A 26766-nucleotide genomic window follows, 5' to 3' on the forward strand; every position below is an offset into this window, starting at 1 on the left:
GAAATGTGGCTAGTGTGGCTGAAGAATTAAGTATCAAATTTTATTTACTTTTAATGAATTTAATTTGAAATAGCCACATGTGGCTAGTGGCCTATCATATTGGACAGTGCAAGTCCAGGGTAAAATATGGGTAAAATCTTGACACACAGTAAGAATCCAGGTTTATCACTGAGAAAACAGAGACTTGACGTTAAATATCTCGCCCCAAGACTCATGAACTGCAAAGGAGAGAACCACGATTCATCCTGAGTTTTTCTGATATAACCCAAACTCATATCTCCCCTACCTTCCTGTACAACATTACAGAAAACCGAATCACAAATCTTGGGGCTCAAGAAGCCCCAAAACATAAATAAATGGGAGCATCAAAAGATCATTTCCACAGTTTGGAATGGCTTCACATGGAGAACTTGATCTTCCTTTAGAAATGGGAATCCGTTGTCTTTTGACAAAAGTTTACCAGATAAGAGACTTATCACAACTAAAGGAAATTTGCAATCCAACACTGGAGCTTGGGCCTGCTATTACAGTGAGCTAACAGCGTGTTCACGTCCAGTTTATCTGAGTTGTAAAAATTAAACAGCAGTAGTAACAGGCATGCAGGACGGTGATACCATCATTGTGCACGAGGATAAGTGAGTCATCTGTGTGGGGCTGCGTATTACTGCAGTTGCTCTAAAACAGTATTTCTCAACCTTTGTCGTTGTCATCTCCCTAATGTGCCTTTTCAGACGTCTTCTCCTAATTGTCCTCTCCCGTGAAGTTTTAGTACCACAGTTTAGTACTGTTTATTTATTTATGTACTGCCTGTATATTTGTCTTTTATCCATAAAAAGAATGTGCTTTTTTGCTCCCCAAGAACCAATGTTCATCACCTTGTAAGGGGGAAGGGATGATAACACTTTGGTTGAGAATGTTCTAGAATGGATGAACTCTTCTTGGCAATGAAGGGAAGAAAAGTGGAAAAGGCATGGGCTCCAGTCAGACAGCCTTTAGTTTCAGTCCTGACTCTGCCTCTTGGGAAAATTACTTAATCTCTTTAAGCATCTGTTTTGCTCATCTATAAAATGGGGATAAAAATATTTCCTCCTCCCTCGAACTGTAGTGAGGGTTGCATGAAGTGATGAATATTCATTAAGAGCTTGTGGCATGCAGAAGGTGCTCTCTAGATGCTGGCTAGTTTCATTGTTTTTATTAACACAGACACATTCTGGCAATGCAGCCAATTTTCAAGTCTCTTGTTTTCCAGATGTTGCCATTTTGGATTCTTTAACTTTAAGAGGGAGCTTTATAATGTCTAGGAACAGCTACTTCCTCCAAGGTGAAGGTTCTTAAGCAATCACTGCTCGGAAAGATATAGGATGCTTCCTCATCCAGCTCAAGCCAAATCTTCCAAACGCTTATTAGGGCCCTTCAGAGCTGATGAGACTGAAAACACAGGCAGCGTTTGCCTAATATAAAATATGCACAGTAACACTATCTTAATTAGATGTACATGTCTCTGAAGATATAAATAAATGCTTCCTTTTTGATATGTCTGATTTAATAGCCTAATAACAGGGGAATGTTGCTGAAATATAATTCAGGGGGTGAGGGAGAAATTAATAAACTCAAATATTTAAAGCTCAACAGCAATTAACAACCCATTTAAAACAAATTTCCGAATTTTAATTTTATTTATCCTTATCCAACCAGGAGTGAGCCTGGGATTCATCATTATTCATTTCAGACCTAACAAGGTGCTCTGCCCTCTGCTCGGTGGCACTTTCAGATCCCATTATGCAGGGGCAGCAGACCGTGACACCAGCGGTGGCTGAGAGTGGAAATTCAGAGGTCCCACCTGAGTTGCCACAGGCCCAGGTTTCTCATTTTCCTCTTTTATGACTTTGGCTTCTCTCACTTCCTTGGAAAGTTGGATTTTAATGTTTGTGCTGCATGTTTAGCTACATACATATACCCATACATAAGACCAGAATATTTTTTTCTTTAGGGTCCCCAGGCATCAAGGAATGTCCACGTCAATGACCTCTGGTCAGCTAGGGTAAAAACCTGAGTTCTGACCTTCCTGCATATACAGAGGGGATATGAAAGTGAGTCTCCAGCCTGTGTGCCTAGAAATCATCCTAGAATGAACTCCCCTCCTGGGATGACGGAGGGCTGTGAAGGGCTCAGCACGTGGTATTTTCCCCATTTGTGCCTTTGCCTGATGGGACAAAGATGGGGAAGAACTCGGGGTCGGGTAGGAGGGAGGGCATGTTAGCACACGTGATGGAGACTCTTCCTCAAAGATGCTCAACTCAGTCTGGGAAGCTGGAGAGAGCTAAGCAAGCCAAGCATTCTTTGTTGAACAATAATTTCTGATGTAGAAACCCAACAGGGGGCAACTGAAAAGAAAAGGAGTGGAGAGTGAAGAACCACATGGTGTGAGATCAAATGAAAAGCGTACATACAAGTTTAGCCTTCTGTGCACGCAGAGGTTCAAGGTGAAGATGTCCTCTACATGGCCCCTTATTGCAAGGGCTGCACCTTCTGTCAGAGAAGTGGCCATCGTTGGCCAGTCCCTCTTGCACTGCTTTATTAGGAGATTTCTCCAGCCAGAAGCTGTGGGGAAGGCAGGGGACAGGACTATCCACGTTTTGGGTGAGAGTGAGTGTAACAGTGGAACAGCCGGGGCTGCCAGGAGCACTGTATTGCACTTTGGGAGTACCTTCTAGTATCAGAGGGTGGGCCAGTAGGTGAGAGTCCCTGAAATCATGAGCTTTCCATCTAAGGTGGTGGATTCATTTCCTGGGGCTGCCCTAACACATTACCACAACTTGGTGGTTTAAAACAGCAGAAATCTAGTCTCTAACAGTTCTGGAGGACAGAAATCCAAAGTCAAGGTGTCGGCAGGGCTGATGCTCTAACAGAGATTCCATTGCTTGCCTCTTCCACCTTCTGGGGGTTGCAGGTATTCCTTGGCTTGTGGCTGCATCACTCCAATCTCTGCCTCCGTCTTCACGTGACCTTCCCCTCTTCTCTCTGTCTGTCCTGTGAGTGTCTCTTATAAAGATACCTGTCATTGGATTTAGGGCCCACCCGGATAATCCAGAATGATCTCATCTCAAGATCCTGAATTTAATTACGTCTTCAAAGATTCTTTTTCTGAATAAGATCACACTCAGGTTCTTGGGGTTAGGACCTGGACACATCTTTTGGGGGACCAGTATTCAATGCACTACTGATGGTAAATAACAGAGAGGAAATACTCATTGTGCAACGTGAAATTCATACATCTTTCCTGTTATGTCGTAGGTAATGTTTGTTAATTTTCTTTTAATTATTATTGTTATTATTTTTGCTACATAGTGGCCAGTTTGTTTCCAGGGGAGGATTTTGTGCCAGTCGGTTGGGCTGCTCCAGGGAGAGAGATGCCCAGGTTTCTCACAGGGGCTTTGAGCCCGAAGAATAAGATATTCCGAAAGGTGCCTAGACCTGTCATATTATAGATTCCGTTTGTCCCTTCTTAGCGCTGAAGCTTGAGGCGTGAGGTTTCCTTTGAGGAGCTGCGGGATGGGCAGAGAGATGAGGAGACGAGACCACCCACTAGAGCCAGCAGCTCTGGAATGATGCTAAGGCTGGCCAGGCGATCCTCAGAGTGCAATGCCCACAGCAGTTTCAGGCAGGAGACGAGCAATGGGGCCCAAAGGAAAATTAACAGATTATAATAAGCAGATGGAGTGGGGAATCCAGGAAAGGTATATTAAATTTTTCCTATTAGTTAAGCTTCTGCTTTTTCAAGCAACCTTAAGTGATAAAAGGATATTTGACAGCTACTGGGGTAGCTCAGAGAATTTACAGAAGAGCCGAACAATCCACTTCAAGGGCCAACACAGAATCCAGAGCAGATACTGTCATTAGACACTGCCATTTTCTAGAATTCTGTCATTAAAACACTATTGCTCTCCTGACGTCTGGTCTTTCTCCGCTTTCAAGTTTCAGATTCCGGAGGAAGAAGCTGGCCCCAATCGAGTGTGAGAATAATCAGCCGTGGTGTAGGCATGGCAGCTGTGAGCTGGAGAAGTCACCCCAACTGGGATCTGTGACAGGTGGTCAGGGGATGGCCAAAGGGTACAGGGCCTCAGTGGCTGGACTGGGGTTGGGTGGGGCCAGAGAGCAGGAGCAAAGAAGCAGACTTGGGTGTGGCCTAGCCCAGAGCAGTGGATCTCAAACCATTTTGTCTAAGGATCTCTTTACATCCTTAAAAATTATTGAGAATCCCACAAAGGCCCAGGTGCCTATATCAATCAATGTCAGCCTCATTAGAAATTAAAACTGAGACATTTTTTAAGACCCAAGAACAAAAGTAGGCATGCCACTAGCTGTCACAGTGATGATGTCACCACACCTCAGGCAGCCTCTGGAAGACTCACTGTATACATCTGGGAGTGGGCGGGAAGAAGGTCCCTAACATCTTAGTGTTATAATTTAGTTAGTTCTGACCTTGGAGACCTCTGAAAGGGCCTCCACTCGCCTGAATGCACGTGGGGAACTGCTGCATGGTGGTTCAGAATGTGGACACATGGCAAGACTGCCGAGTTTGGAACCTGGCTCTAACACAATTTACCCTCTCAGTGCCTCCATGTCCTCATCTGAGAGGGGGTGAGGAATGGGACCTCCTCACAGGGGCTGTAGGGAGGGGTAGAAGGGCATCTGGCACTAGGATGTAGTCACAGCATTCTGGCTCTGATGAGGTGCAGGGCCAGCACAGCTGCTGGGACAGCTGGACGTACAGGCAACCCCAGGGCACCGGATCCGGGTCTGATGGGCGGGACAGGAGCCTGAGCACTGGCCTTGGGACCCAGACTCAATGCTAGGGCTTCTGGCTCCCTGAGGAGGTCTAGTGCCAAGTTTCCCCACTGGGAGGAGGCTCAGCCCTGGCCCCGGAGTCTGAGGGAGCTGCCATGTGCTAGGGGGGCCTCCGTGGGCTTTGTTCTCAGGAGCGGGTGAAGTAACAGCCCGTGGAGATGCGATGCGATCTGATATCTCAGCAAAGACAACTCTCAAAAGAATATCTTTTTTTATGGTATGCATGATTTGTATTGCTGATACACGTATTTCTCTGCATCAATCAATAAAAAGATGAAATTGGGCCAATTTATGAATATTTCATACATAACAAATCTAGGTTTTTAATGCTCAAAAAACTGATAAAAAGTCTGTCAATATGTCTCCAACCTGGATCCTTCTCAGGGCATCACGTGGAGACAGGTTCTGCCACCAGCCTGTGCCTGCATCACCCCAGCCTCTAACTCCAGGTCCAGTCACCCAAGGACACAGGACTTCAGCTTCCTTCCCGTGAGAACCAGAGGCCTGGGTCATCCAGGTCACTCTGAGGTTGGGGACGTAGGACAAACCAACCGATGGATCCTATGGAACGGGCTGGGAGAGGGGATGCTGGAGGAGCTCACGCACACACGAATGACACGAAAGCCACACACTCCAGTGGTCACGTGGACTGCCCTTAAAAACTGCCCTGTGATATGACTGTATGATTCTTACTTGAAGAATAACTACGATCAAACAAAGAGGGCAAGGGAAGAACGTATTTCCCAAATGCCCGTGAGTCAAGGGGCAATCCCTCCATGGTCAGTCCATCCCCCCAAACCACAAGGGGGTGTGCTCCCTGAGATCCCAGCAGCACCTGCAAGTCTTGCAGTCCTCCTGCTGTGGTCCTCCTCATCCTGGGCTCCCTCCCGCCCACTCCCCCCATGCTCTCTGGTTTCCTTCCTTCAATGGGACAACTTTCAGTTTGGGGCCATTCTTCGTCCTTAATGCCCCAGCACTGTGGGGCAATTATTTGTTGAGTGGTAGCAGCACTTCCAACGCAGCCATGCCCACAGGGCAGCCCTCAGTCTCACTTCACTGCCTCAGTGGCCTTTTATTTACTAACTAGGGTTACCATCCCCAGTTTTCAGCAAGAGCCAGCCCAGAGCCACTGGCCACCCCTCATAATCACAAAAGCGGAAGGAGTTGTGGAAGCCGTCTATTTCAGCTTCTTCATTTACAGCCGAGGACACACACTGGAGCAGTTCAGGATTTAGTCAAGACCACGTGGAGAACAAGGAGGACATTTCTGAGCCTGTGACCACGTGCCTGGCAGTGAGGGGCCGTGATCTCTTCTCTCTCTTCGTGTGCCTTTTGTTCAACTTCGGCCCTTGGAGCAGGCAGAAAAGATCCATTTCTAGTTTTGTAATATGCTTTGCAACCCCAGAGAGAAAGAGCCTTACCTAAATAAACAGGGAAGTCAATATGTTTGAAAAGACATTAACGGTATTTGTCCTCCTGTAACACGAGCTGGCTTCTCTCTGCTGTTCTCCGAAGTCTTGTTCCTGTGAATACATGCTGGGTGCCCGACGGCTCTCTGAAGCCTGAGATGTCAGCTGACAAGGGATTTGGGAGATTTGTGTAATAAGGGACTCTTGAAGGCCAAAGTGTTCTCAACACTCAAAGGAATGAAGTTAGGAAAGTGGAAAATTAAACTCACTGCTGCTAAATTCCACCGAGGTCCCCTCAGGCCCATAACTGGGCTGTGTTTGGGGTGCGGGCCCAGCCAGGACTCAGTTGACTTCCCAGATCACACCACTGTGTGAGCACCCAGCAGAAAGGCTTACTCGACTGCCAAGAGGCACAGAATGTGAGGGCTCACCTCACCTGGGTTACTCTAGTCACCTGGGACCAGAGAGGTGAAGTATTTTCTTTGGGTCACATAGCTTATGAGTGGCAGAGCCAGAGTCTCTAGAAGTTCCTGGTGTCTCAGTCCAGTGCTCTTTCCACTAATGGAGGCTGCTCCTCAGATCCCACTGCTGCTGGGGACAAAACTAGCTGTGACCTTGGGTCTCCGTGGCACCAGGTCGTGAGTCAGTCCTTCGGGGATGTGGCCCACTCTGCGCTATGAGCTAGATATTGGGTTAATCATTCTAAGCCTCCATTTCCTAACCAAAAATAAAAGGGGCAGCCCTGTGTGACAGAAGGACTCAAACCCACACATCTGCTCCTGTCATCTCCTTCTTCAAAATTCTTCAGCGCTTGCCCTGCCCATTCATGTTTCTCATCCTCGATCACACATAACGGCTGGTCTGCCTGAAGTAATGATTTTAAATCTCTAGGGGAAAAAGACCTCATCGTTGTTTTTTATTTTAATTATGAAAAGAAACAAAACTTGCTTGACTTTTTAGGACAATGCAGGAACTTAGGCTTTTTCAGACTATTGCTTCCCAATACGGGGAACTGAGTTTCGTTCCCTCTAGTGTTGGGGCCATTTCAAGGGAAGTTTAAGGAGCCCCAAAACAGGACCAAACCTTAGCTCATGATGGCCTATAAAGTCCACAATTTGACCCTTACCTATACATCCAGATTCCTCCCCATCTACCCCAAGCACACAAGGCCATACTGAATCACCTGGGATTTTCCAGACTCGCTGTGTGCTCTCCTACCCCCATGTGCTTGCTCACATGGTACCTTCAACTCAGGTTGTCTCAACCTGGCCACTGTTACCATTTGGGGCTGGATGAGTCTTTTTTTGAGGGGGCTGTCCGTACCTTGTAGCAGCATCTCTAGCTGGCTTCTACCCCACTAGAGTCCAGTAATACCCCCAAGTCATGACAATCAAAAATGTTTCCAGACATTGCCAAATGTCCCTGGGGAGCAAAATGATACCTGGGTGATAACCACTGCTCAAGAGGAATGGACTTCTTGACACTCGTCTGTCTAGCATACTTACTCGTCTTTCATGCATCAACTCAAATATCATGTCCACCTTGAAGCCTTTGGAACTGCTCCAGGCAGAACTAGATGTCTTCTCTCTGCTGATCCTGAGCCTTAGAGATTTACACCTCCATTTGGTGCTTATGCTATGGGAGTGTAATTGTTTGTCTCCCCTCTGTGCCAATTAGATTGTGAGATCTCAGACGTCAAGGATTATGCCTCCAAATCTATATTCTTAAGTCCTGAGCACTTAGTACAATATCTGACCCATAGAAAGTGTTGAAGAAAGGTTGACTGAATGGACGGTCTGCCATTCTAGGCTGGTACTTTCTGGTGATGACTCCTCAAAGACACATCTCGATTGTCCTCTCATCTAAGTTCTCCTAAGAAACTCAGCCATTGGCATAATCACAGCATCACAATGTCACTTGATTCTTGCTTGAAAAATAGCTTTGCCAAAGCAATAACCCAGATTTTGTTAATAGTCATACTAATAGTAGTGTTAGAGCTATGATAGCAGCTGCTGCCATTTAAGGGTCTTCTCCATGTCCTGCCAGCTGTTTTCACCCTAACTACTAAAATTATAACATTTCTGTGAGCTCTGTCTTATTATTCCCTTTTACAGGTGGGAAAACTGAGGCTCTGAGAATTTAGTTTGCAAACTCAGCATCCTGGTGGCCCTAGGATTATATCCACGGCAGTTTGACTCCAAACCTCAGTCACTAACCTGTCTTTGATTTCCAAATTTTTATTCTTAAGAGTGATTCTCAAAAAGCAGTCATATAAAAATCTCTACAGCTCCAGTGCGCCAGATGAACGGGTTACTGATGCTCTGCTGTAATCTGTGTCACTTCTTATCATGGCAATGAACATCAGATTCTATCAAAATATGGAAAAAAAATCATTTTGATGCAGGATTTGCATATCCAAGGATTGGAGGATGGTTTGTATAATCAAATTATGTAGAGTTGTAAAAAGGGAGCATCATTTAAACAGCTTACAAAATTACTTTGAAGATGCACATTAAAATCTAAAGAACCCATTGCCTCCAAGATCTTTAGAAAAAGTTAAATGCTAATTGATCATGACAGCCTTGTTTTTATCACTGGCATCATTCTCCATTTCTACTTCGTCAATATCACAGCTCCAATATCACTCTATCCTGTATTCTTCTTCTGGCCACAATCATACCATGCTATAATAACAGATGGAATTTATGCACGAGTGAATTTTCCCTCTCTCTCCCCATAGTTGATCAAAAGGAGCAGCCTGGAAAAAAACCCTGAAATTTGCTGAAATTCTGATTTCTTTCAGCAGTTTTATAGATTTTATAACTTATCTTTTATTGACTATGCAAGGTCTCTGGTCCCCAGCATCTGTTTGTTGCATCTGGGGAGAAAGATAAATTCCCTTTTTTATGCCACTGAACCAAATTTAAGAGACAGACAAACACACAGGTCTTAATCCAAGAGGACAGCCTCACATCCCTGTTTCTCGCACTGGCTATCTTTCTCGGTCCTGTGTGGACAGGACAGGAGGAGGAGGAGGTGCCTTCTAGCCTGCAGGGTTTGTCAGCTTACGGATGAAGGCACCAAAGACACACTGCTCAGGCTAAGAGTAGGTGCTCCCCTCAGATAGGGGACCTGGAGATGGTTGGTTATAAGCTCAAGCTTTGGGGAGGCTGCTTTGTATACATAAAAAATACCCTATGCATTATTTACAATTTCTCAGACTTAAAGAATTGCACCTGGTCACCCAGAGATATGATTATACATCACGGAACTTCATTATAATAATGGCTCTAATACTCCAACTTCTTTAAAACCTCAGCTGTTCGATTCAGCCTCTTCAGCTCCATAACTGTTTATAAGATTAATAGACTCTGAGGCATAATTGACTCTCCCATCGGGAGAAGAAAAGAGAGAGCCTCTAATCCTAGCCCTCACAAAAGTAACACTCCCGTGGTGACATGGTGTCTAGACACATGTACAGATCAAGGTAGGGGAGAGAATGGAGATGAGTAGAAGAGTCAGCCCTGGAGAAGGTGGTCTTGGAGGGTCACTCATGCTCTCTTTTCACAGACACTTGACTGGACGGAGTTAAAAATAGACTTCATTGCAGGGCCCTTGGGACGGGATCCAGCCGGGCAGGAAGGACTGAAGCCTGAGCTTGGAAGAGGCAACAAGGAGGACATGGTTCCAACAAGGAAGGAAATGGAAGTGGATCCACAGAGGACTGGCCCAGGGGCTTCCAGTTTGGTGGCAGTGAAGCCCAGAGGGAGAATGATGCCTTGGGCTCCTTATTCCCCTTCTGGGGTCACAGGATGTTGCAGCAGGACCTGCAGAAGGACCCCCTCCAGTAGGACACATGAGTCCTGCTTTCAAAGCAAATACGAGCTGGTAAGGATGGCAGGGCAAGTCTCCCTAAGTGAGGAGGAACTGGGAGCTGGGCCGTCACCAGTGTGGGCCCCAGAGATTCAGGAAATGCTTCTTGAAGGAGTTGAAGGTCAAAGGAAATGAGGGCCTTGGGTGGGTGGATGGGGGAGGAAGTCACCATGACACAAGGGGAAGGTCAGGAGCCAGGCTCAGAGAGGGGAGAGCAGACTCACCAGTGGTGGGAAGGAGGTGTGCCTGGACCAAGGAGGCCTAGGATCAGCCAGGATGGGAGCAGCCGGGATGCCTGCTCAGCATCTCAGGTCACCACTCAAAGTTCTAGACTTCCATCCGGTGCAGCCCCTCAAGCATAAGCAGTCTTCATATTGAACAGTCACTCAACCACCTAGCAATAGCTTCAATAAAGGAAGGAGGTCTCAGTAAAAAATGGAAACAGGAAGCAGAATTTTCATTGCTAGCCTATCTTACTACTACTCTCCCTGTGTAACTGTGCCTCTTCTCTTGGCTTATTTTAATGTTCCAGAAAGAGCCTGTGTGGCTTGCAGTCTTAAGAAAAATAAAAATTTTTAAAAAGCAGAGCACATGATGAGAAGAGATTGAAACGGAGAGAAAGCCTTATTTTCTACTCTTGAACGGTGAGGGTTTCACACGTAAAGGACCTCACTCTATTGTTCGAGAGAAACGACTGGATTGATCTTTCACTCATCAGCTTGTGCTCTTCTCTCTTTGCCTTAAATAACTGCTTTTTAGCTGGACATCTGCGGCATCTGCTTCTCCCCCGTCTCCTGGAAAACCCAAAGTGGGTTGCAAAGATAAGTCTTATCTCTCCTTTGGGTTTCCTCTTAACTGACCACCAAATGACCCCAGGGGTGAAGAAGGAAGGTCAGGCCCATATTAATGTGACCATAATTCACACATTTGCTTGGTGAAAACCTGGTATAGGGGAATAAAGCCACAATACGGACTTGTAAGCTTCATCGTTATTTAGACATGAACTTGCTCTTTCGTTCATCTCTAGGAGACATGGCATACTTTTAAAAGTGCATTTTACATCACAGATTTAAAAGGCTACGTACTTAGTTAGATCCTTGACATAAAGAACCCCTTCCCTGCCATGTGAACTGTACACACAATCTGCCCTATCATTTTCAGGGAAAAAAGAAGCAGGGGCTGACAACAGAGATGCCCAGGCTCAGTTTATTGACTTCTAAGAACTATTAACCTTTTTCAGAGAAGGAAAAAAACCCCTCGTTGTATCTAGGGCCTGCTGGGTGCTAATTTGACATGGCAATGAGATAAAAGTTCAGCTCCAGCTGCTGTCAACCTCACCGGATTGGAATGCCGTCTACTTAGCATAAGAGTCAAACAATTCCCTGGCAATAGATTGCTTTCCACTTGTAGGTCTACTAAATAAATAGAAAAGTAATTAACAGCACTCAATGGCAGATATATCAGGTGGAATTTCATTAGAGCAGAAGAACTGAGAGAATCGAGAAATCATTTTGTGCCCCATCGTCTGATGAAGCTCTCATGCTGCCTTTCCCTAGGATGGATGTGTTATTTCTACTTCTCTTCAAGAAGAGAAATTTCTGAATCTCCTATTATATCTTCACTTTGATCAATGGGCAAAGAAAAGAAAAATCTTAAGTGCTTGAAATTAGTTTAAAAAAAACAACAAAGTCTGCTCATTTTTTTCCATTTAATTATTTTTGTCCTGAAACCAAGGGGTAATTATCTCTCTGTTGTATTTTTTTCTTTTCTTTTTTTTGCTCAATTCTTAAATATCTGAATTTTGAAATGCTAACTGAATGTCTTATTATTATTTTGCCCCCTCCCTTTGGAAAATAAGTGGCATTATGTCATTTTTAACAGCAGGAAGAAATGAAATTGCATTGGAAGGAAATTCTATGCTCAGTTGGAAAAAGAAAAGATGTTTAAGGCATTTATTTTTAACCAGCTTTTAAAAAATATATCTGAAAGTACTAAATTCAATTTCACATGTCTAGAATGGTATAACCTAATTTTAGCATATTAATTAACAATAAAAGTAGTGTTTTGCCTCATACAAAGAAATAAAATAATTAACTTACCGAGGAAGTGGGGGTCATATGATTTTACTTTGAGAGAGTAATGAATGACGTTGAGTAACAGCAACAAAAAGGTTTTGCAAGGCAGCTCTGGCTGTGGAGTCTGTTTGGGATTTTTTGTGAAATACCCAACAGCCAACCAGTTTTCTCCATCACCAAATATTACCTGTCTTGACCCAGACCAAACCATGCGCACTTCAGCAAGGATGACCTGTGTTCCTCAGGAGGAATGCTGAGTTGAAGGCAGGCAAGAATTTCATGACTTTCAAGGACAGGCTGAGTGTGCCAATGTTCCCTGAGTCAATAAACACCAAGATGCCTTCTACTTGTGGAAGAAATTCCAACATTTTTGTATTTTACATATTTGGACCTTTGAACTTGGAATATTTTGTCACACTTCACATAGCTTCATTCCCAGGGGGAAAAAAAAGCTAGTCTTTCAAGTGGTTATTATAAAGCTAAGTGCATAAATATGCATGAGAGGTCATTATTACCGCAAGATGATACTTAAAAGGTTCAAGTGTCTCTTACTAAGATTTTTCAACTTGTTCGGTGACAGGAAATCAAAGTCTCCAGTTTTTCGTTGCTGAACTTTGCCTTTGATTGTTCTTTCAAAGTTTTCAAGAAAATGGCTTCAGAGCTCTGACGGGCATTCCTTCATTCATTCATTCAACAGGTAATTAATAAGATATTTAACTACAAGTGTCCATGTTTTATACAGAAGGCCATATTTAAAGAATTTGAGCCAGGTAGGCTGAGTTATGGAATTTCCAGATTTTAGAGCTGGAACTAAGGCACAGAGAAGCTAAGTGAATTGTCTCACGTCATGTCGCATCAAGCCTGGAAATCAGATGTGACCCCCAAGCCAGGCCTCTGACCAATGAGTCAGGGCCTCTGGAAGGCTTGAGAGCCCAAAGTGTAGACATCCTGGGATCCACAATAATGAAGAGTTGCATTTTGACTCATTTCTTACTTCTAGAACTTGATAGTTCAATGGAGAAATTTTATATAGTGTTATCAGAACCTTAAAAGCTCTTAAACATGACATTCTCATTCAGAATTGACTTCAGTTCACCCCATGCTTTCGGCAAATTTCCACCTAGTGAAGATAACACGTTAGTCTTTCGGATTAATTCTCCATGTGGCCCTGTTCTCCATGGGGAAAGGAGAAAAGGTGATGGAAAATAAAATAGAGCAGGAGAGAGGAAACAGCTCCCACCTGCAGCCCCATTTTCTCTCTCTCTGTGGGTAGGAATACTCCTCAAGTAGTCTATGGGGTCTGACGACATTTTTAGTCTACAAATTAACACAGAAATAGCAATTTACAAACAATTCACAACAGCAATCCTTTCTTACAGTTTTGCTTCTGGGCTCCCAATCTCTGATTTACAGATCAAATCTTTGGAAGGGGGAGCAGGTGGATTCCAGGGTGAGAGCACGCGCTCTCCCATTTACTGAGTCACCGCATGATGGAGCACCTGTGGTATTTCACACTAGGCTCTCCCTGAATCCTGAGGTTGATCTTGCTTAAGGATATTGCAGTAAAAGAGAACCTGTGAGAGACACATGCGAGCTTTTTAAAAATCAGGGCTGAATTGAGGGTGAGAGCTCCCTCCGTCAACAGAGCTCTCAGAGGAAGTGTTGCTTCTGCAGTCTACTTCTAGAAGGCTCTCCAAGGGTGGATCTCCCACACTCTAATTGGTTATTACCCAAAACTGACATATTTTAAATTGATTTCTGTTCTCTTCCATCATTTAGCCAGGCACGTGACTGTGGAGATTAGTGGAAAGAGTGTGCACTGTGAGGCCAATGTGGGTTTGAATCTCTGCTCCTCCACCTAGTAGCCGTGGGGAATTCAGGCATGTGACCTAACTTGTCTGAGGCTCAGTTTCCTGTCCTGCAAACCACAAGTAATCGTCACCTCTACTCCGAGGGGATCAGGGTTAGAGGAGGTCACACACAGTGGGTTGGGTCCTGGAAGGTGCTCAACCGAGGCCCACCTCCGCCCTCAGCCTTCCCAAGGGAAGAAGTCTTGGGTTGTGTTAGAAGTCACCATAGTCATCCTCACATGCCCCATAATCATTTATCTTATTTGCAAATCATTTCTGTATGTCCCTTTATTGTTTCGTTGTTTTCTTTTAACATTTTCTTGTTTTGTTATTTTAACATTTATTAAAGCTGCCAATATTTATAATAAATTTTCTGTTTGTATTGTTTTTCTCTGCTCAGATTGTGATTCGAGTTTCAAAAGGACACATTTTTTCATTTTCAACACCCTTATCAATTCAGCATTTTACCCACCTTAAAAGCTCAAGAAGTTTGCTGACAGACTCAATGATCAAAACATCCCAAACCCAAGCTTTTTCTTTCATTTTAAATTGTGTCTTCCCTACACCCGAGAATTGCAGGATCAGATGGGACCTCTACTGTCATCAACATCCCCTCTCTCCTAGGCCTGGGTGGGCCACAGGAATAATCAATGCTAGAAAAATGTAGATGTATGGAGACATAGCACCGACCTCCGAAACAGCTCTGGCCAGACCCTTGGGCATATTGCTTTGCGAAGGATAAATTTCTACCATGTGGATGTGGGGTTTTCCCCAGGATGATTTTTCATGGTACCCTGGGCTGCCCCTAAGGCTTCTGGGAAATAAATTCACAGTTCCCTGGTAACCGGTTTGTACTTTCTGTTTGTGATTCTGCATACATTTACTTTTATCCAAAATTTTTTGCTGAGAATCTTGGTTCAAGTGTTGACCTTACCCTCTTTCACAAATAACTGGCAAACATGTATGTATGTATGTAAATATCAATATCAGATTGGGTTAGTTTCACACTGGATTTTATTTATTCACATTTTACAAAGTAAACAGTTCTTCATCTGCCCACTCTTCCCTTCTACTGTGAGTTTTGAGTTATTCATTCAACCAACGTGTGCTGAGCTCCTCTGAGACGCCAGGCTCTGGGCGGAACACTGTCGCCTCTTAGCTCATGTGCTAATTCTCAGCTCTCCATCTTCCTTTTCATCCCTCAGGAGTCCTTCTTGTTCCTGCACTCTGAGGTGCCCACACAGAATATAATATCCCATGACAGGATGTCTTTCCATGTGCAAACCAAAATAGCACTGGCCTTTGTGCGGCTCTGTTCCTTTCTCAACTCGTCCTGACATAATGTCTAGTCTCACCTCTCACACATTTTGGTCACTTTACGGCACACATCGTGAAGTTCTGTTATAGATCTAAGTTGACTTTTTTGGCTCCTCTATTTGTAAGCTTTGAATCCATTCATATTTTTTCTCCTCGTCACTATTTGAACTACGGCCCTGGTGGGAAGTCAGATGCTTGTGTTTTTCAATTCATTTTCCTTCTGCTAACAAAGATGTTAAAGAGACATTACCCAGACTTGGAACAGGGGCTCGATTAGCATTATTTCCGGTCCTTTTCTTTTATGGATTGAGAAATCAAAGTTCGGAGCAGCCAAGTGACTTGCCCAGACTCCTGTGGGGAGTCTGTGCCCGAGTCAGGATTAGAATTCTGGCCTCCTGACTCATTTTAGTGTGGGAGTGTTTTTTTTAAAGACTATCTTTTTTTTTTAAATACTTTTAAAAATTAAAAATATGGATGTAAAAGAAAGAACCAAAGCAACTTACAATGCCACATCAAATCAAACACATTTCCAGTACTCCATGGCACGGGAACGTACGATTTCATCCCAGGCATTTTGAATCTCTGATTAGCGTTATTTACTTTCTCAGGGACCCCATCAGCTCACAGTGGTTCAGTTGCCCTCCTAAACCAACAGAGCCCCAGGTCTCCCTTCCCAGCATTTATTAACCTCTTATGATCATGGAGTGTCTGCATCAATTTGTCATTGGCAGCCGCCCCCGCTGATATTGCCTGACCAGCTCTGTTGGAAACCCTCTTTTGATAGGGATTATGTTTTATTTTTGGACAACTCTAATTGTTAGAACGTTTTCCCTCTAATCAAACAAAGTCTGCCTTCCTCTTACTGTCCTCACTGGGGCTGTTTTGCTCTGTGTCCTTCAAACGGACTTGGCTTGCAGGTCAGCAGTATGCTGGGACGGAACCAAAGGGGGCGTTTATCCTCAGGAGTCCCCTGGCCCCCCCTCCTCCTGCTCCTTGATATCAGTGGCCCTGGTCCCCTGACCTCCCTCATATTGGTTCCTCACTTTATTTGCATTTTTCACCGAAGCTTTGTCATTAACAACCCAGGTGGACTGTCCTTCCAGTGCCGCCTTGACGCTTTCTCTAGGACGTGACCTCCAATATTGTCCTTCAGTCTCCTGGACTTTGTGCTGAGTTTGCTGTCCTCAAGTCCGGAGTGCATGGGGTAGATGGCCTGCCCCGCCCTGTTCAGCCCTATGGGTTTGGGACTGATGCTCACACTTGTAGGTCTCAGTTCTGTCCTCTGGAGTGGCACAGGGTACATGTAATCCCTGCTCGTATTTTAAGAGTGTGATCCTATCCCTCTTGCATGGCTCTGCGCCCTCTCCTGTGCACTCTTGTAAAGGATGGATATAAATGCTTGCATCTGTAGCGATGATGTCTGACCTGTGCACAGACCAGGTGTCCTTTTTCTGCCTTGGCTGGAATATTCTGTTTTCATCAGTGCAGACTCTCCATTGGTTTTGTTTAGCAGCACAGTGACATTCCGAGCTTCTGGTCAACCAAATACATGGACACTCTCCCCTCTCTTATGAATTGCTGCTTAGCCTGGGCTCAGTTTTCTCATTCCTTATTTATTTTCAAACCTTTGTGTATCCTGTGAATTTACGTCTTTACTCGGATTCATTCTTCTAGCCAATTGGTATCTTTTTGAATCCCCATTCTGTTGTGCACCTATACATTTCCTCCAAGCTTTTGTTGTGCACAAGTTTAATATGTGACTATTTTGTGCTTCAAAAGCATAGATAAAAGTAGGGGCACTGGTTCACAATTCTGAGGGAGCTTTACCTGTGCACTGGGGTCCAGCTAATAAGTAAATGGATGGTGGATGGTGGGAACCGAGTTTCTCACTGTTGGGAGAGGAAATTTAAAGATACATGAAAGGAGAGGTTACTAGATTAGAGTCAGAGACATCAGTATGAACTCATGTTTAGCTTAGATGCAGCTAGGTGGATACAAAAATAACTATAGATATGTGTAAATACATGAATTAGCATACATACACATATTTCTAGCTCTGTCTGCTGAGAGGACCTAAAAGCTGGCACATTCCAGTAGCATTGAGCACAACCAGGGCCCGTATCTTGGTTTCTAAATGCAATTCTCCAGTAAAAGGAACCAGGCCTCCTTGGAGAAATGGCTCGTTTTAGGATTGGGTCACGGACAGTACCAGATAAGCCTGGACCATCTTGTAGTAGCCAAAGGTGAGGAAATGCTCAAATAACATAAGGACGGGCCATGTCAAAGGACTCAAGAGCCAACCTGAAGAAGCTCTCAGGGGCCAAAGCTGTAATAATTGGAGCAAAGAAGAAAATAACATAGTACTGTATTATAACTCAAAGTATAAAATAAATCTATGAGTCCATGTTGACATAAGTAAATGACTGAGTAAATACATAAATGGGAGTGAAGGGACAAATATTCCTTACAGAAGAATTCCAAATAATTTACATAGACACTTCCCCAGTGCAACCTTCTGCCCTTGAATGTGGCTGGACTTAGTGACTTGCTGCCAAAGAATACAGTATGGAAGAGAGGGGAAAGTAGCTTTACACTGGACAAACTTGTTGAACACCACCTGGTCGGTGATCAAGGTCAATGTCATCATCGATATGTCACATGGATAGTGGGCACCTCGATATGATGTGATGAGAATGGCACTTTGTCTCTGTGGTCTTTCCCCCCCAAACCCATTAACTACAGCCTATTCATGAAAAAACATCAGAAAAAACAAAATTGAGGGACATTCTACAAAATAGCTGACCAGTAGTCCTCAAAACTGTCAAGCCGTCAAAAACAAGGAAAGACTGAGAAACTGTCACAGAGCAGAGGAGACTGAGGAAGAAGCATGACAATGAAACGTACTATCTTTGCAACTTTTCTGTATATCTAAAATTATTCCTCCCCCCAAATTATTAAAAAATAAGAATAAAAGAAAGGAAATTACATAACTTTTCAAATAATGCTCAATAGACAAGAACAAGAAATTTGTGATCATCAGCTAGTGACCGCTTGCCAGTTGGTATCAGTCCAATAATCAGTGTTTTCTACTGAATCAGACCAGCCACAAATCTCCCTCCTCGTGGGCCGGGCGCTCTAGACTAGACTTTTCCGGTCGTTGAAGCAGGGTCTTTGGCACCACAGGATATGGGGTCTCTAGTTCCAGAACCAACTTCCAAGACTGTTGTATTCCCCTGTGCTTATCCAGACCAAGTCTGGCCATTATTAGTAGTAGTAGTATTTTTTTGGTAGGAGATGTCTACTTAGAAGTCCACTGCTATTTAAAGCTAACATATCTGAATCCAAGATCCACATTAAGTTTCCTCATGCTGTAATATTTTCCTTGTTTCTCCATGATTGTATTCCTATTGTCCTGCTAGTTAGCAACTTCCGGCTATCTGTGAGTTTTCTCTCCTTTGTCTCTGAGATTCAGCCCAACTCTGACCTGCCAGTGAAGCTGCTTTCTGCTACCTCTTTCCATCTTCCATTCACACAGTGGGTGATTCCAATCCTCAGAACTAGAGAGGCCCCCCCACCCGCCTCATCCTGCACCCACAGAAGTTCTCCAGCCAAGGAACCATTTTCCTCGGAAGTCTCAATGTCTCTCATTTCCTTTCAAAGAAGACTTACGACTCTGAACTATGATCTTCACAGGCCCCACCAAGCATTCCTTCCTACCTAAGATACAGATTAAGTTTGACCGAGCTATTCTTCATCACTCCCCAGATTCGTCCCATCACTGAGACTCAGCCACGTTCTCTCCCTAGCTTGCCCCCAGCAATATGTTCTCTCAGGCTGCCTGCCTTCCTCCTGGCCACCCACCCACATTCCTCCAACACGTCACCACACTCCTCTGAGAAGCTCTTGAATCAAATTCCCTCCAGGACTCCAAGTCACTCCTATTTCAGCGACTCCTTGACATTTATGAACAGCTATAAAAACATATATACATTCTGTTTCTGTAATTCTTGTTTTCTGGACTGTACTTGAACGTAAGCTTTTTGGGTTCAGCCTCTGTGCCCTTTAAGAACTTCTTGTTTTATTTATATCCATGGGGTTTGGCAGTGTTATTTGAACAACTTCTTTTCCCTATACTTGGAGCTTGGTAAAGTGTTCTTTGAACGTGTAAGTGTCCAGTAAAACAAGCTTAGTTAAACTCAGCTTGTTCTTCTTTACACGGGTACCATTTTCCAGCCTTTTCCCCCAACAGGCCCCCTTCGCTCACATTGTCATCGGGGCTTGTCCTCCACCACGTGACTTCCGTCTCACTGCCTCATTCAGGTCTCATCCACCAGCCTGAGACTTACCGAAGTCCACTTGAACTGACTGCAAGCAGAGATCCATAAGACCCCTCACGAGAGGCTTTGCTGAAGTATAAAATACAATATCGACACTGCGCCCTGATCTGTGGGCTCCGCAATGCTATCAAAAAGGCTTTTAAGTTTCCTGAGCACAGTTTGTACTTGTAAACCCAACCTGCACTTCAAAACCCTGCTCTTCTCCAGATGGAAGCTTTAAAAAAATTGTCATAGTACTTTCTTTTCTTTCTTGATGATCAGCCTGTCGCCAGGTTTACCAAGCCCCAAATCCTTAATAAGTGTCTGTTTCTCTTTAACATGCAGAAGAGCCAGTCTCAGAATCTGGTACTTTTCCTTGTTTCAATATTGCCAATGTACATCCTCTGCTAACACTCTCTCTCTCTAGGTGGTCAGATGAGAAAGTAATGGTATTTCTCCATCTTCTGCCTGTGATCTGAACCTGCTACACAGAAGGTCAGGATTGGGGGAGAGTGAAGCAAGGAACAGAGCCACCTCCAGCCTTCCTGGAGCTGCTGCCTGGGACGGCCCTGCTGTCCTGAGAGTGTGTACCTGTGTAGGTGAGAACGTATGTTTGTGAGTGTGTTTGTGTGTGATAGTGTGTGTGTGTTTATGAGAGTGACCACGTGTTTGTGTGTGTCTACATTTGTGAGAGTGTGTGTACTTGTGAATGGTGTGTGTGTTTATGTGTTAGAGTGTATATGAGTGTTTGTGAGACAGTGTCTTTGTGTCTGTATGTGTATGTGTGTGTATGCATGTGTGAGTGTGTCTGTGAGTGCACGCCTTGTGTGTGTGCAGAGAATCAGCCACTAGCTCCCAGGAGGCACCCCTCCCACCTGCTGGGCCTAGAGGAGTGTGGCGGGGGGGCGAAGAGTGAGGCGGCGGGGGAGGGACACTGTTCTCAGGGAACCACTGCCTGTGCGCAGCTCGCAGGCCTTGCAGTGGTGAGGAATTTGTGCTCCACATCCACATTGCGTGCCTCGACATTCTCCCTCCGGCTTCTCACATGGCCTCCTAACCCCACCAGGACCCTCAACTTTCTCATTTGTAAAATGGTGACAATACCAACTGCAAAATGAGGACAACCTGGTGAGGACTGGATGAGACGGAAAATACGCAGGAAGGGGCTTTGCTGGTGAAAAGGACTTTAATATTATGGAGAGTTTCTCTCCATGGATTCCTGCCATGTGTATAACTTCTTATGCATCATGGATACAATGGATAGAACTCTAGCCGTTGCACAATTTCTACTTTTCTTTGAAATTGAAGAAATAAGCAGAGAAAGGAAAAGAATCTGTTTTTTAACTCTCCGCTTGTTGGTGGGCTGTCTCAGTGTGTTCCTAAGCTCCCCTTTCTTGGGGAGCTGACCTTTGGGCTCCCTGTGGTAGTATATTGCTTTGATCGGCCTCTGGATATCTCAACTTATTGGCTTTGGATCGATCTATTGATTTAATAAAAGTCACTTATCATTGTCACTGGGTCAGGATAAAGCACCAATTTATCTCCAGTTTGGTGAACGTCATCAGTGATAGATGTTCTGCTGATTTTGTTGCGCAACTAATTTCCATGGCATAATCACAGGAAACCTACATCACTGTCACAGTTCTGGTGTCCCTGCAGATAACTGATGACCCCACCCTGTCGGCTGGATCCTGCCTACTTGGACTCTCAAATTTGCGAATGGCTATCACCTTAATGCTTCATCTTAGAAATGACTTTGCCAACTGCAGCTCATCGAAGGAGAGGTGTATGGGGCTAGGGGTCAGCAGGGTGAGCTTGGGGTGCAGCTCAGAGCAGTAGAGAAAGGATAGGGTGCAATCCGTGCCTATAGCACCTCCCATTCCCCTCAGCTCCGAATGACTAGCTGAGTAAGTTTCCTCCTGCCAGCTTGGCGCATTGTTGAGAAATGGTGGAAATGAGGTCACCAGCAAGTGGAGATTCACTTCCTCTGGACGTTTGTAGCCAAGCAGGAAAAAAAGATAAAAAACTGCCTGTCCAGCTGAAGTGCCTCTGAAGGCCTTCATGATTTTTATTCTTGCTAACAAAGTAGAGGCCACACACACCACATACAGATGCATGCTTGTGCAAAGCAGCACACGTATGTGCACATGCACAAGCCCTATGACATCTGCTTCCCTGACTCTGCCCTCCACCCAACACGGAATCCACTGTCTGTTAACGTTTCTGGAAGCGTGTGGCCATGAGGCAGAATGCCATCGGGTCTGTAGGAGTTTGCAGTATTTTGTGCTTCTGAACGCTTAGCCCCAGACCTGAGGGTTTTGTCTACAGCTCCTGCCAGGGGCTGGCCAGGCTGGGAGCTTCCATGCCAACTCTGCGTGTACTTTGGGGAAATGAAAGTCAGCCTCTCAAGAATCAAAAAAGGAAATGAATCTAGCTAGCTGGGTTCCTTTCCTCCCCCATTTATACACTGGTGTGCCACCCCCTGGGCACTGTCTGGACCCTTTCGTGTTGCTGTGAGACAATTTCTCTGGTCTCTGGCACATGTTTTCTGCAAGTCAGATCTATGCCTGTGAACCACAGAGAGGGAAGGCAAGAGTGAGTGTCTGACTTTTCTCCTCGTCCCCCAGCATTGAACAGCCCCAGCTGAAAGAAAGAACAGCATTTCCTTTATCATGACTTTTTGAGGGCAAAAACGTCTCCTGGAGACACTTCCTCAAAAGTGACATCTCCACTCCTGAAATGCTGACCGACAGGAATCCCATTTTAAGCTCCTGGTGCCCTAAACGATCATGTACTGACATCTTATATTTCTTCCTTCCTTACAATTTTAGTCTTCTACATGTAAAAGAAAGCTACTTCTCTTAATAATTAATTATGATGGCTATTTAAAGCATTTGTAGCTATAATCAGAAACCTCAGCCTTATCACTCTTTACCAAAGAAAGCTCCATTATTATAAATTTTGATTCCCACTGGTCTGAAAGAAACTTAGAGGAAAACTAATGAAATGTTCTTCTCAGCCTTTATTTAAGCTCCATAACAATTTTTTACTCTGAAAAAAAAAATCCCTTAATAATTATATAGCGAGTTGCTAATATTTCACACCCTCACATTCTCGAAATTCCTCTGCAAATTACATAAAATGGGCTATGCACATTCTCACAGCCAAACAGGCGTATGCATTTGCAGAATTAAATATGCAGCCTTTATTATCAAGCTTGTTGGTATTGGACTCAGTGAAAACTTTGGTTCATTTCTTGCTTCAGCTATTCTGACTATTGCCACATTTCCAACTACAGGATGGGGGTATCATTAGCTCTTTTCTGTGCCCCCCTCCCTTTCACCCCCAGACCCTTGAACTCTCCAGGAAGAAAAGTACAGGCCGAAAGTCATTACTGAAGATGTTCAGAAAGGGTCAGAAATTCCGGTTTACCAAATGTCTCTTAGATTCTTTACATTTGTTTTGGCAACATTTTTGGATATGTGAATGTGCCTCAATTTTACTCAGAGGGTGTTACAGAAAAGTAAAGCCAAGAGGTGACCTGAAATTTGTTTATTTTAATTAGAAAACGATTCTTCATTTTCCAAGGCTCTGCCACAGCAGTGAATTTAATAGTTTATAATTAACTCTAATGCGCTTATGATTTGATTTGATTTGTAAAAATTCTTTCAATGTAAATATTTTCAGGGAAAGTGAAGTGCAGGATTCCAGCCTGGCCAGGAGTTTTGGTTCTGATGGTCCCTTTGGGGGAGAGGTCCCACTGACACAAATGCTGGAGGATGCCCTCTGTGGATTTTCTTGGGAGGGCTGAGGGCTGGTGACAGAAGAGGAGCCTGCAGGCATAGTGGCCCGCAGCTTCATCGAGTCTCCTCCTGGGCTGCAGAGCTCAGGAGCATGGTCATATCTGGATGTAGGGATATAGACGTAGGAGAAGAGACGTGGCCCCCGTGACTCTGTGCCAGTGCTCCCTGAGTGATGTCCTTTCTTCCTTAAACATCTTAGCAAGTCTTCAGTTAGTAAATGCAGAGCTGGGATATGACTGTGGAGGTGGTCAGGTCCTCCAGGGGTGGTCAGCAAGAGACAAGTGGGGGACAGTGCAGAAGGCCCATGGCTGACAGAGGCCTTCCTTGGCAACCTGGAAGTAGGTACTGCGACCACCTTCTGGGCTGGATGGGGACACGCATGTTTATTTCTAAAGGTCTGTTGTCTTTAGAACTCGCGGAGAAGCCAGCTGAGACAAGGAACAGTGGATTGGTTGCATGGGGTAAAAGACAGACAGATAGATCTGAATTTGGATCACAGGTCTAGTCCTGACTTGTGTGGCCTTGGGAAAGAAAACTGGTTAATCTCTGCGACTCTCTTCTGCAAATTGCAGGCACCAATGTCCACCTTTCTGGGTCTTTGGGAGGATGCAGTGCTGCACGTCAGTGCACAGCACGGGGTCTGGCACTTCAAGGTGCCCAATGCACGGGCATGTCATTACGGCTTGGTGGGTCCTGAGAAAGGCCCTCCAATCAAAATTATCTGAAATTATCTTCCCCACTGACTTGTGTCAATGGATGAAACTCCTGCTATCACTCAGTCATTAGATGATGTCATTTGAAGGCTCCTCTTAAAACACAAACCATTCTCCAGGGGCTGGGGGGAGGGGACTGGGACAGGGCCCCATTACCCAGCTGCAAACACCTTTGTTTAAATCAGTTTATCAGGTCAACCAGTCAGTTAATTAGCAGGGCTCTGACAATTGGGCAAACCGCAGGCCAATTTGGAGGGGTGGTGTGGGAATGGCCTTAGGGGATGGGGCGAAGAGTCCTGACCCCAAAAGGCTGATGGTGGGGGCAATGGCTTATGGCTGTGAAGGTAAAGAAGGGAATTGAGTTCATGGCTAAGACTGTGGCAGCTGGGGGAGGGGCGGGGGGTTGAGGGGCATGAGGAACCAGTTACCAAGCGTCCAAAAGGTTGTGAAACACAGGACACATTTATTTTTAACCAGACTACTAGTGATTTTTGAATAATATGTTCAGTATATTTTTATTCAAACTCTGATACTTTTCCAGGTAAGGAACTCATACATTTAAAGCAATGGATCCTAATATTAATCTGACAAAAGTACAATAAATATACTACAGGTGTCAGAGAATTCTGGAAACTCAGAAAAAAGTTGGGTAAATTTATCTGGGGTAGGTGTGAGTGGAGGGCACTTACTTTTCATCATTTGTGTTTCGATGGGGAAAAGGATCTGTTCTAACCACCCCATGGGTGTCCTGGGACTCCTAAATAAATAATATAACAACATAGGTCCTTAGTAACAGAGCATCTTGCTATTTCTGAGTCCTCTTAACTCCTCCTTGTTCACTGGCACTTTCTGTATGAAAGGCGCTGTGCTGAGTGCTAGGAAGGACACAAAACTGAGAAAGTGTGCCCTCTCTTGAAGGACACACCCACCGGGTCTTCCCAGTCAGGGGCCCCATTTCTAGGAAACTTCCTCCTCTAGTCTCACCATCCACACCCTCAATGAGGGACCCAGCAGCCTATTTTAGTCACATGACTTACTTCCCCTGAGCAGAATTGATTTGGAGCCTGACTCAAGATGGGCTGATCAAATTCTTTCTTCCAGAAATTGGAAATTTGTATCAGAGATACAAGGCATTTTCTACTAGCAGCTGGAATTTAGGACAGGTCAGTTCGAGAGACGAGGGAATGTTACATTTGGCTGTGTACTTACAGAAAAGCAAAGAGCCTCAGTCAACAGAGAGAAAAGAATAGAACAGGCTTGCAGAGAGAAACAGAAAGGAGAGGCTGGGGGATTCCGGAGAACCGGAGAAAATAAAATGGAATTTCTGATGGCTTCCAACTCCTGGTTCTGATCTCTCTTCTGGCTCCACTCTACTCCCTGCCTATCAGTATGGATGTCATGTAACAAAAATCTGTCAACAGTGACTTTAACCAGGGTTTCTCAAACCTCGGCCCTGTTGACATTTGGGCTCGATAATGCTTTGTTGGGAGGTGGGGCGGCTCTGTGCACTTCAGGTTGTTTAGTAGCATCCCTGGCCTTGACCCACTATACTGGTAGGACCCTCCCTGGTTGTGACAACCAAAAGTGTCTCCATGCATTGTCACATGTCTTCCAGGGGACAAGGGGCAAGGGAGGAGGGAAATTGTTTCTGGTTGAGAACCACTGACTTACATAAGCAGAAGGTTATTTTTCTCATGTGGCAAGGAGATGGACCAGAGATGGTGTAGTGGCTCAGAGAAGTCGCTACGGACCTAGATTCCTTCTGACTTCTTGCTCCACCATTTTAGCATGTGGCTTTTATGCTCATGTGGTGAGATGGCTGCTCTACCTTTTTTCTGCATCACATCCATGCTCGGGAAGGAAAAAGGGGACAGGGTGAAGAGCTACACTAACGTTTCCAGAAGCCTCACCCAAGAGCATTTTATTTACATCTTGTGCACCAGAACTGGGTCTCATGGCCACCTCAGATAAAGGGAACTGTGGAGAGAGAATTTTTTTTTCCCTGAGGAAGATTCATCCTGAGCTAAAATCTTTTGCCAGTCTTCCTCCTTTTTCGCTTGAAGAGGACTTGAGTGAACATCTGTGCCAATTTCCCTCTATTTTGTTTGTGGGTCACCACCATAGCATGGCTGACGAGTGGTGTAGGTCCACACCCCAGGGCCAGCCCCAGAGAGAAATTTTGTGTGTGTGTGTGAGGAAGATTGACCCTGAGCTAACATCTGTTGCCAATCTTCCTCTTTTTGCATGAGGAAGATTGTCACTGAGCTAACACTTGTGCCAATCTTCCTCTACTTTATGTGGGTCACTGCCACAGAATGGCTTGATGAGTGGTATTAGATCCGTGCCCAAGATCCAAACCTGAGAACCCTGGGCTGCCGAATCGGAGCGTATGAACTTAACCACTATGCCACTGAGCCGGCCCCAGAGAGAAGTATTTTTAATTGGCCACATTGCCACCTCAATCAAAATGAGGGTTCTGTTACTAAATGTTATGAGTTGAATTGTGTCCCCACACTCCCAATTCACATGTTAAGTCCTAACCTCTAGTACCTTAGATTGTGA

At 44.7% G+C, this 26766-nt stretch overlaps 1 protein-coding gene across 1 annotated transcript in view; it reads right to left on the reverse strand.

Moving 5' to 3' along the window:
• Positions 1–10370: 10370 nt before the first annotated feature.
• Positions 10371–26766, reverse strand: part of PACRG (parkin coregulated) — a 503222-nt gene continuing 486826 nt past the window's right edge. Inside the window, exon 5 of the mRNA XM_046670359.1 lies at positions 10371–10534. Coding sequence (XP_046526315.1) covers positions 10500–10534 — 35 coding nt within the window. The 3' untranslated portion in view covers positions 10371–10499. The remainder of the gene's footprint in view (positions 10535–26766) is intronic.

Source organism: Equus quagga, chromosome 8 (genome assembly GCF_021613505.1).
Source record: "Equus quagga isolate Etosha38 chromosome 8, UCLA_HA_Equagga_1.0, whole genome shotgun sequence".
Classification (NCBI taxonomy): domain Eukaryota; kingdom Metazoa; phylum Chordata; class Mammalia; order Perissodactyla; family Equidae; genus Equus; species Equus quagga.